Source organism: Lipotes vexillifer, unplaced genomic scaffold, assembly GCF_000442215.2.
Source record: "Lipotes vexillifer unplaced genomic scaffold, Lipotes_vexillifer_v1.1 scaffold217, whole genome shotgun sequence".
Lineage (NCBI taxonomy): Eukaryota > Metazoa > Chordata > Mammalia > Artiodactyla > Lipotidae > Lipotes > Lipotes vexillifer.
In genome coordinates, this window is record NW_006788200.1 from 8,342,243 (window position 1) to 8,352,814 (window position 10,572).

Sequence of the window (10,572 nt, forward strand, 5' to 3'; positions counted from 1 at the left end):
GGCATGTGGGATCTTCCCAGACCGGGGCACGAACCCGTGTCCCCTGCATCGGCAGGCGGACTCTCAACCACTGCGCCACCAGGGAAGCCCTTAATAGAGTTTTTGAGAGAATTAAATAAGATACATGTTTAGTGTTCAGAATGATGCCTGGCACATAGTAAGTACACAGTTAACATTTATTATTGTTTATTAGGGTAGGATTTATGAATGATAAAACCTGGGATTATGGGAGAGCCTGGCTTTAATCAAGGGCTAAAATCTCATTTCCACTGACATCTTTTCCTTCCCTGCCCCCCATTCTGTCCTGCAACAGGGTAACAAGAAAGGCCCTTTAGGCCGCTGGGACTTTGATACACAGGAGGAATACAGCGAGTATATGAACAACAAGGAGGCTTTGCCCAAGTGAGTCTTGGTACTAAATACAGCTAAGAGTGAGGAGAGGGATGGTGGTGGGGGTGGACTAGCCCACAGCAGGTTAGAGGGTGTAGTCTGGCTGAAACATTCTGAAATCGGTTCTCTGCTCACCGGGTCTCCTGAGAACACCTTGCTACTGCTATTCAACCTCGGATGCCTTCTTCCCTCAACTGCCCTTTTTTTCCCTCAGGGCTGCATTTCAGTATGGCATCAAGATGTCTGAAGGGCGTAAAACCAGGCGCTTTAAGGAAACCAATGACAAAGCAGAGCTTGATCGCCAATGGAAAAAGATTAGTGCGGTAAGTGGGACTGGTTCTGGGTGGGAGGGCTTCAGCTGGGAGGAGATACTGGCCCACAGATTCAGGAACAGGCAGTGGGTCAGAGAGCCATGGAAGTAGGAGAGAGGTCAGCCTTGGGTCTCAGGTGAGCTTAGACTGGCAGCATAACCATCAACTATAACTGTTCTTTTTGCAGATCATTGAGAAGAGGAAGAAGATGGAAGCCGATGGGTGAGGAGCATTATTCTTCCTCTGTGAGACTGGTGAGAATTGCTTAGTGTATTGATGTTATGCTCATTTCTCTTTCTGTTGCAGGGTTGAAGTGAAAAGACCAAAATACTAATCTCTGGTTGCAACCCCAAGAATAATCTCCACAAGGATGTGCTCTCCACTGCTCGCTTTCTACAATTCCAAAAAAAGTTGCACGATGTTTTTTTTTTTGTGAATGTATATAAAATTTCATTGTATAATCTTTTGGTTCCATTAAAATTGGTTAACCTGCTCTTTTATCTTCTCTATGTTGAGGGCCCAGATGCACCAAGAGGGCTACTAATTCCATATACATGTGATTGTATAAAAATCACATGGAGAAAGCTCAGTCCTTTCCTGAGCTGTGGCTCTAGATTCCTAAGCAGGATATATACTAGCCAGGGTGCCCAATGGAGGAGGGAAGAATGACCCTCACTGTCAGGCAAGAGGTGGATAGAGAAACTTAAGGATGATTGGTCTTAAATATCACTCATCTGGGCCCATCTGGGGACCTAGTCTTAGGGCAGAGGTTCCCTGGGAGTTTTGTTCCCAGTGGGCTGCCAGTCTGATCCCAAGGTTGTGCAGGACTGGGCTCTAGGTAAAGGCACCTGATGAGAAACACTCCTGGGAACAAAGACCCTTCACAAATTTATGCCCTTCTGGGATCTTTAGTAATTCCAAGCACAAATCACTGCTTACCTGGTTGAAGGGGAAGTGCCTTGGAGAATCCCTGTCCTAGACCAGAAGAGTTTAGTGCCCTTCAACACACTGAAAGTTTGCCAAGGCCCAGGGTGGGATTACTGGCCTCCAAATCACTCCATCCCCACCCTTTTCTTCCTCTTGGCTCATTGCCAGCACTATGGTCTGGTACTCATCAGCAAAGGTCACCAGTTCTTTCTGGCTGGATCCATAGCTGCCACTGCCTGCCCTGAGCTAAGACCTGTGGGCTTACAAGATCCAAGAAGAGCTAGATGGCTACTTTAGCCATTGCCTTTGGTTACTTTCACCTTGACAGGGCAAGAGCTTTTTGAGGAAGCCAGCCTTATGCACGGTGCCTAGGAGGCTAGAATTGGGCACTGTCTGCAATAGCACCTAGAATGGCTAATTTCAGACAGTAAGTGACACCCCGATGTCATGGCTGTAGGCAGCAGTCACAATTAGGAAAAAGGTCACAGAGACCCACCTGGCTCAGATGAAGGTACCTAGAGGGTCACTAAGATCGAGACCTTCTGGGGGTTGACTGCCAGTTTAAAATAAATTTCTGCAAGTACCACCAAGCCTTGTGGAAGTAACCAAGATCCAGACAGGAGCACATGCTCCTCCTTATCTGCCCCACCATACACAGTGTTCTCATCTTTGTGGAACCTTTGGTAACCGGGATGTCCAGAACGTCAACTGTTGTGCCCATTTTTCCTTTTCAGCAACTCCTTGCCAGCTCTGAGCACTGCTGGCCCAGTCCCGCTGAGGGTCTGTAGCCAAACGGTAGGAACGGGCGGGGCGCTGTTGCTTTGGCCACGAGGATGTTCAGCATGGAGGGCTGCAGCTTAAGTGTGTGCGCGTACTGCCTGCTGTCTACGACCCCCGCAAGTCAAATTCTCGCGGCATGGGCTTTTGTCGCTTACTGACCAAACTGGCTGTTGCTTGTCTTGGCCTTCCACCAAACCATGAACGACTGGCGTCTCGCTCTTCTCTCCCGAAGGCAGGCAGTCAGTCATCCTTTACTTACTGCGGGAGACACTACCACACTGTCAGCACCGCTCAGGAAAAGTGGAAAGAACTTAAACGCAGTTCTCGACTTTACGTGAAGTGACCAAGGAGGGGACTGATGGTTGCGCCGTCTATCTGACACAGCAACCTCCTCCGCTGCAAAACTGCGAAGTAGCTGGATTAAGAGGCCGGGCTCCTCGGGTCGGTCCCTCCCACCAGCTAAGGCAGGCACCGCCTTTTCCGGGTTACGGAGAACGCCTTGACGCCACTTCCTGCCTGGCCCCCTACCCCGGAAGCGGTGCCCTGGGCCACTCCTGCCGCCGAGTGACTGGTTCTTGGGTTTACCTACCAATTGCTGCGCGGCTCGGATCCTCAGGTTCATGGACCGCACGTGTGAGGAGAGGCCCGCAGAGGATGGGAGAGACGAGAAGGACCCCGACTCCACGGAAGCCCCAGCCCGGATCCGGGACACTCCGGAAGATATCGTGCTGGACGCTCCGGCCAGTGGACTGGCGTTCCATCCGGCCCGCGATCTCCTGGCGGCTGGGGACGTGGACGGCGACGTGTTCGTGTAAGTGCGGGGCAGAGATGGGGGCGTGGTGGGTGTGGGGCTGCTCGGTCTGGAAGCTCTGCAGCGATGGAGCTGGGATGAGGAGAGAAAGTTACAGGGAGACTAAGTTTACAAGACTCAGTCTTGTCCAATTCGTTTAATAACATTCGCCTTTAAGCAAGTTACCACACAAATCTATTGAAAGAACTGAGAGACAAAGTGGCTGGCAAGTCGTGACGGAGCCCGGACAGGCAGGCGTTCAGGACACTGTTATTTCCCACCGAAATATTGTATTGATCCTGAAACAGGACCAACTGGGCCCCGTGCTTTCGCTTCTTGCCCACTTTAATTGATCTTTCAAAAACACAAATCCAACCACCTCACTTCCTTGATTAAAACTCTTCAATAGTTTACCTTTACTTTTAGAATTAAATTGAGATTCCTTAATCCGGCTTTCAGGGCTTTGACCATCTGGCCCTTGCTCACTTTATTTTGTTTTGTGTGCTTATTCATCGTTACCTTTTTAATGTACCTTGAAGCCTCAGCTCCTTTGCACACGTTATTCCTTCTTCCTGGAATTTCCTTCACTTGCATCTATTGTCCCAGAGTCCCCAGCATCTCTTCACTCTTCAAACATGCCTCAGACTAAATTAGATTACCTGTTAAATGCAGCCTTGGCACCAGATACCTTTTCCTCATAAACTACATAATGGTGTGTAATCATACATCCGTTTGCATAATTATTTGAACACTGTCTCCTCCACTAAAAAAATGTTTTTTAAACTTTTTTGACCTCGCCCCACAGTAAAAATAGCTTTTATATTATGTGTGATGCACTCTAATATTTTCTGGTTTATTTTATTCTCTTGTTATTGCAGGCACACACAGAAAATGCTGATTGCAGCTCAGTAATGGGTCATGACTAGAGTTTGAAAAACAACGTTCTGGAGTGTAATCTGTAGTCTCTTTAGTTCTCCATTTTATCTCCTGCTTCTAGCCCAGGGTTAGTGCTCAATACACGTTTGATTTTGAATAAAAGATGTAGGCTAGAAGCAGTGAAAAGCCACTGAAGGCCTTAACCAGGAGAGTTGTGCTATCAGATTTACTTGATGAATTTAAACCCCAAACCCCTCATTAACTGCAATGGCCTTGGACAAGTTAATTTCTGATTTTCATCTTTGAAAATGGGAACGGTAGAGAATTCTCTGGCGGTCCCATGGTTAGGACTCCGCACTTTCACTGCCAGGGCCCTGCTTTCACTGCCAAGGCCCCAGGAACTAAGATCCCGCAAGCCCTGTGGCTCCGAGGAAGGAGGGAGGGATGGAGGGAAAGAAGGAGGGAGGAAAGAAGGAAGGGAGGGAGGGAGGGAGGGAGAAAGGGAGAGACAGAGAAAAAGAGAAAGAGAGGGAGAGGGGGGCTTCCCTGGTGGCACAGTGGTTAAGAATCTGCCTACCAATGCAGGGGACACAGGTTCGAGCCCTGGCCCAGGAAGATCCCACATGCCACGGAGCAACTAAGCCCATGTGCCACAACTACTGAGCCTGTGCTCTAGAGCCTGCGAGCCACAACTACTGAGCCCATGTGCCACAACTACTGAAGCCCACGTGCCTAGAGCCCGTGCTCCCCAACAATAGAAGCCACTGCAATGAGAAGCCCGCGCACCGCACCGAAGAATAGCCCCTGCTTGCCACAGCTAGAGAAAGCCGCGCACAGCAACAAAGACCCAACGCAGCCAAAGATAAATAAAATAAATAAATTTATATATTAAAAAAAAAGAGGGAGAGAGAAAGACAGGTAGGCAGGCAGGGAAGGCAAGGCGGGAAGGAAGGACGAAAGAAAATGGGAACCATAATACATACCCTGCAGAGAGGTTTACTACTTTTATCCATGTTTACAGTGCCAGATACTTGGGAGTCACCCTGGACTTTTCTTCACACCCACCCTTGGCTTCTGTTTGTCTCCTCTTCTCTACCCTCAGCCACTGCCTTCTGGAGGCCTCAAACTTCTCCCATGACCATTCCAGAGAGGTTTCTTTTTCCCAAAGGATTCAATTCAGACTTTTGCCTGGCCTACATGGTTGTCTCAAGCCTAGTCCAGCCCATCTTACTAGATTCAGCTATACCTCTCTCTTCACACTTGAACTCTCCTCATTCGTGTCTGCCCTGGGAGAGACATCAGCATCTGCCTCCAGTATCTGCCCTTTGTTCTCTGCCAGGTGAACTGCTTATTCTTCATGACCCAGCTCACATGTCATCACCTTAGTTAGCTTTTCAGGGCTCTCTTCCCTTCCAAAGTATTCATTCAATCTGTGTTTATTAAGCAGCTTTTTCATGCTAGGCACTGGGACAGAACAAACAATAAGTAGACCCAGTTCTGCCTGCCTGGAACTCAACTAGCAAGCAAGCAGTTATTCATTCAACCCTTTTTGAACATCTGCTGACACAGGCACTACGGATAATCTCTGACAGGTACTTGCCTCAAAGCTGAGCTTACAGGCTGGTGCCTCTGTGCTCTACCTCCCTTTTCATCCTTCCGCCACACGTGTTCACAATGTGCTGTAATTTTTTTTTTTGGCTGCGTTGGGTCGTCGCTGCACACGGGCTTTTCTCTGGTTGCGGCGAGCGGGGGCTACTCTTCGTTGTGGTGCGCAGGCTTCTCATTGCGGCAGCTTTTCTTGTTGGGAGCATGGGCTCTAGGCACATGGGCTTCAGTAGTTGTGGCTCGCAGGCTCAGTAGCTGTGGTGCACGGGCTTAGTTATTACACAGCATGTGGGATCTTCCCAGACCAGGGCTCGAACCCGTGTCCCCTGCATTGGCAGGCAGATCCTTAACCACTGTACCACCAGGGAAGCCCAATGTGCTGTAATTAATTGTGGCTTTCTTTAGCTCCTGTAGACCTGGAGTGTAATATCCCTTACTCATCTTTACATTTCCAACTTCTGGGCTGTTCTGTCATCAACTATTTTTGGACCTCCAGAGTGATTCAGACCTAATCTTTCCCCAGGTTATGGCTTTCAAAGATGATGAAGAGGGGTGGGGTGAGGTCACAAAAATGTACATTGAATGAAAAAAAGACCTCACATTTGAAGCTCATTGAAGATGGGAAAATGGGGGACTTCCCTCGTGGTCCAGTGGGTAAGACTCCACACTCCCAATGCAGGGGGCCCAGGTTCAATCCCTAGTCGGGGAACTAGATTCCGCATGCATGCCGCAACGAAGATCCTGCATGCTGCAACTAAGACCCGGCACAGCCAAAATAAATAAATAAATATTAAAGAAAATAATAATATAAATACGTATTCATTTAAAAAAAAGAAAATGGGATGGTAAGCTCCTTGGGCTTGGAGGTGTGCAAGCAGGAACTCCTAGGTAGGTGGAAGTTTGGCTAGTTGGTCTCTATACTCCCAGGTGAGGTGTGGAGTCATTCACTCTTCCATTCTCCCCAGCTTTTCCTACTCCTGCCAAGAGGGAGAAACCAAGGAGCACTGGTCCTCAGGTCACCACCTCAAGTCCTGCCGAGCCGTTGTCTTCTCTGAAGATGGGCAGAGTGAGTATTAGGAAAGGCAGCCAGCAGTGTGGTGGTGGGAAGGGAGCAATGAACAGCACCATGACCTGGGCATTTCCCCCTCCCTCCCCACAGAACTTGTTACTGTGTCCAAGGACAAAGCCATCCATTTTCTAGATGTGGAGCTGGGACGACTGCAAAGACGCATTTCCAAGGCTCACAGGTAAGGGGAAGCCAACTGTGTGTGGAGACAAAAGGGTAAGGATTGATTGGTACATCCCTACTGGGACAAAGGTGCTCGAAGAAGTTCTGTATCTGTGTCTCTAGTGCCCCCATCAACAGCCTGCTGCTGGTAGATGAGAATGTTCTGGCAACTGGGGATGACACAGGTGGCATCCGCCTCTGGGACCAGCGGAAGGAGGGCCCCTTAATGGATATGCGGCAGCATGAGGAGTACATTGCTGACATGGCTCTGGACCCAGCCAAGAAGCTGCTGCTGACAGCCAGGTACAGCCTCAAAGCTGCATCCCCTCTCTTCCCTGTGTTAAATGTTTCCCTTGGTGGGTACCTCCAGCCAAGCCTGCTGCTTTGCTCTCTCTACAGTGGAGATGGCTGCCTTGGTGTCTTCAACATCAGACGACGCCGGTTCGAGTTGCTCTCCGAGCCTCAGTCTGGAGACCTGACCTCTGTCACACTTATGAAAGTACAGCTGGGTGGGGTGGGATGGGGGTGTGCAATAGGGACTTGGTTTGATGTGCCTCCACAAATATGGTTTGCCCTGTTTCCCTGCAGTGTGGGAAGAAGGTGGCCTGTGGCTCCAGTGAAGGTACCATCTACCTCTTCAACTGGGATGGCTTTGGGGCCACAAGTGACCGCTTTGCCCTCAGAGCTGAGTCCATTGACTGCATGGTTCCAGTCACTGAGAGTCTGCTGTGTACCGGCTCCACTGATGGAGTCATCAGGTGAGAAGCCAGATGGCCCTCCAGTCATAGGAAAGGCAGACCTAACTGGCCCATACTGAACACTTTTCTTTCTGTCCAGGGCTGTCAACATCCTGCCAAACCGAGTGGTGGGCAGTGTGGGCCAGCATGCCGGGGAACCTGTGGAGAAGCTAGCCCTCTCCCACTGCGGCCACTTCCTGGCCAGCAGTGGCCATGACCAGCGCCTCAAGTTTTGGGACATGGCCCAGCTGCGGGCTTTGGTGGTGGATGACTACCGCCGGCGCAAGAAAAAGGGAGGGCCACTACGGGCGCTGAGCAGCAAGGCCTGGAGCACGGATGACTTCTTTGCAGGACTGAGGGAGGAGGGAGAGGATGCCACAGCTCAGGAGGAAGAGGAGCAGAGTGAGGATGACAGTGACTGAGGGGATGAGCTGAATCTCAGGATGGGTTCTCAACGGACAAGAGTCTTGCTTTCTGGGCTGGATCCCTAGAGAGGCTGGGAATTTAAAATATCCTATTGTGCACAAGAAGATGCTCAGGATCGGCACACTGATGTGGGGAAGTACTTGCGCTGTAGCAGCTGCTCACTCCACCAGTGTTAGACAAGCCCACAGCTGGCACAAGACAGCACGGACACAGGTGTAAACCAACCAGGGGTTTAATATAAATACAACCAGCATAGAAAAACTCAAAACTACGCATACACCAAAACCAGAATGCCAAGTGGTTGGGGCAAAGGCAGATTTCTGACCCTTTGGCTCAGCCAGCCCCCAAATAAAAACATCAACAAAGACAAATCAAGAAAATAAGAAGCAAAGATTCATGCTAAGCTGTGGGAGAGGTGTGTGTGTGTGCGACTGTGTGTCAGAGAACCACCCTGGGGTCAGGTTAAACCCCAGGCTGGGAGGGAGGAAGGAAGCTCCCTCACCACAACTTAGCCAAACTTGAGCTGTGCCGAGGTGCTGTGGGCCCTGCCTCAGCTGGGAGGCTGTGTCAGGCCTAGGGCAGGGCCCATGCTCCTCCCCTTCTTGGGATCAGATAGCAGCTGCCCAGGCCTGCTGGGCCAGGGACTGACACAGGCTCTGCCTACTGATTCAGGCTGCCTGGGGAGAGGATTAGGTCACTGCTGAACACTGGTACCTCCTGCCTCAGCCCCCGGCGACCAGTCTGGCCCCAGACTCAGTGCCTCCAGCAGCCTTGCAGACACAGCATCCTTGGCCGCCTCATGCCCATCCTGCCCACTGGCGGCCAGCACAACCCAAATGAGGCCACTGAAGGGCACTGGATGCCCAGGGATCACCACCTGGTACCAGAATCGGTGCCAGCCAGCAGAGCTTGTGCCCAAACACTTGGTGAGGAACAGTGGGCTGCCCAACTTCATCCGTTGGCACAGCAGCTGCAGGGCAGCCCGAGCACCTTGGGACTCCAGCCCCTTGTCCCTGGCCAGGGCTACTTGGCTGCCCTCTGGCTGTAGGCACTGTAGAGAGGGACACTTGAGCTGCTGGCGGAGTTGCTGCTTCAGGTCTGGCTTAAGCCACTCCACGGCCACCTGTTCTCCACAGAGGCGTGACTGCCCTGTAGGAAAAAGGCAGAGACAGGGCGGGGTCTAAGCCCTGGGCCCAAGCACAGGAGTCCTCTGGAGTCACACAAGCCTGTTTAATTTGTAGCCTCCCCATTTCCTGGTGTAAAACCAGGCAAGTTAAATAACTTCTCTAGGCTTCTTTGTGTTTTCTTACAAAGGGAGAGCAATAACTGCTACCTTCTAAGTTTCCTTGGAGTACTGGCTGATTGCAGGCTTTGTCTACCTCATAACCATCAGAATAGCTAACCTTTACCATGAATACTTGCCAAGAACTACAAAATGTGCTAAAAGCTGCTTAATTCTCAGTTTCAGGAAGCAGGTTCTACAGTGGATGCAAGGTAGGCTCAGTTGGATTGCCTTGGGCAAGTAAATTTTTCTTAAAAGTCTCCTATCTAAAGAGGAACAACGTTCTATGTTTCACTGCAATGTGGAGGGTTAAGTCAGGAGATAGTGCATGTGAAGTGTGAAGTTTAGGTGAGTGGTAGCTGGTAGCACCGGTGGAAATTTAAAAACGTGAGGTCAGATAGTCTGTCTCAAACTCAAGTGTGTTTGACCCTAAGGTCTCGCGACTTTAACCCGTTATGCTGATCTACGCTGACGTGTTGAAGTAAAGTGCCGGGTAGAACGCGTTTAGCCCCAACCAGCGGCCTCCCGCAGTCTCCACCCCTACCTTCCACCAGGGCCTTCTTGGCCATGGCTGCGGCGCGGTGCGAGCTGAACTTGAGCAATGCGATCTGCGCGGGCGCCGGCCCGGGGCTGGGCAGCAGCAGCGCCTCCTGCAGGCCGGGCCCCAGCGGCTGCAGCGCGAGCAGCAGCGCTTGGCGGCTCAGGCCCGGCGGCAAGCCGTCCACACTTAGCTCGCACTTCTCGGTGCTGCGGCACACGAGCAGCGGGCAGGACGGCCGCAGCGGGTGGTTGTGCAGCGTGGCGATGGCGGCCTGGGCGCCGCGTCGCGAGCTGTAGCGGGCGTAAGCGAAGCCGCGGTTCAGGCCGCTGAAGGTCATCATCAGGCGGAACTCGTAGAGGCGGCCCACGCGCTGGAACAGTGGGATCAGCTGGTGCTCGTACACATCCTGGGGCAGCCGCCCGATAAACACTTCTGACCCGGCCGGCGGCGGGCTGCCCACCCATCCTGGGCGAAGGGGGTGGGGAAGGGCACCGTCAATCACCCGGACGGTTCCGGGGTCGAGGTCCAGGAACCGAGCGCAGGAGGGAGTATGTGTGCAAACGTCTGTGAAATGGTTACAACACCCGTACGCCCCGGGTCGTTGGCGTAACTGGGTGACTGAGCCATCAACGGGGCTGGCACCTTAAGACTGGCTCCCTTCCTCGAGGGGGCGGGTGGG

The 10,572-nt window shown here is 51.6% G+C and overlaps 3 protein-coding genes across 3 annotated transcripts in view; 2 read left to right on the top strand and 1 right to left on the bottom strand.

Moving 5' to 3' along the window:
- The window catches only part of IK (IK cytokine), a 12,627-nt gene extending 11,592 nt beyond the window's left edge, over positions 1-1,035 (top strand). The window contains exons 17-20 of the mRNA XM_007461468.1: positions 314-402; positions 605-713; positions 889-923; positions 1,008-1,035. Coding sequence (XP_007461530.1) covers positions 314-402; positions 605-713; positions 889-923; positions 1,008-1,035 — 261 coding nt within the window. The remainder of the gene's footprint in view (positions 1-313; positions 403-604; positions 714-888; positions 924-1,007) is intronic.
- Positions 1,036-2,933: 1,898 nt separating this feature from the next.
- On the top strand, positions 2,934-8,437 carry WDR55 (WD repeat domain 55). The gene is made up of 7 exons (XM_007461469.1): positions 2,934-3,219; positions 6,645-6,745; positions 6,839-6,926; positions 7,031-7,210; positions 7,307-7,406; positions 7,496-7,665; positions 7,745-8,437. Exons 1-7 carry the CDS (start codon positions 3,029-3,031, stop codon positions 8,064-8,066), a joined length of 1,152 nt encoding a protein of 383 aa, XP_007461531.1. The 5' UTR covers positions 2,934-3,028; the 3' UTR covers positions 8,067-8,437.
- Positions 8,438-8,764: 327 nt separating this feature from the next.
- Positions 8,765-10,572, bottom strand: part of DND1 (DND microRNA-mediated repression inhibitor 1) — a 2,250-nt gene continuing 442 nt past the window's right edge. The window contains exons 3-4 of the mRNA XM_007461470.1: positions 9,897-10,358; positions 8,765-9,219 (exon numbers count right to left, since the gene is read on the bottom strand). Of these exons, the coding sequence (XP_007461532.1) occupies positions 8,765-9,219; positions 9,897-10,358 (917 nt within the window). The remainder of the gene's footprint in view (positions 9,220-9,896; positions 10,359-10,572) is intronic.

What these genes read in the sequence shown, in the direction of transcription:
- WDR55 (XM_007461469.1), top strand. Translation starts at nt 3,029, where the DNA reads ATGGACCGCACGTGTGAGGAGAGGCCCGCAGAGGATGGGAGAGACGAG. An exon ending in GTGGACGGCGACGTGTTCGT is followed by an intron (nt 3,220 to 6,644) that starts GTAAGTGCGGGG and finishes CATTCTCCCCAG; the next exon opens with CTTTTCCTACTCCTGCCAAG. An exon ending in AAGCTGCTGCTGACAGCCAG is followed by an intron (nt 7,211 to 7,306) that starts GTACAGCCTCAA and finishes CTCTCTCTACAG; the next exon opens with TGGAGATGGCTGCCTTGGTG.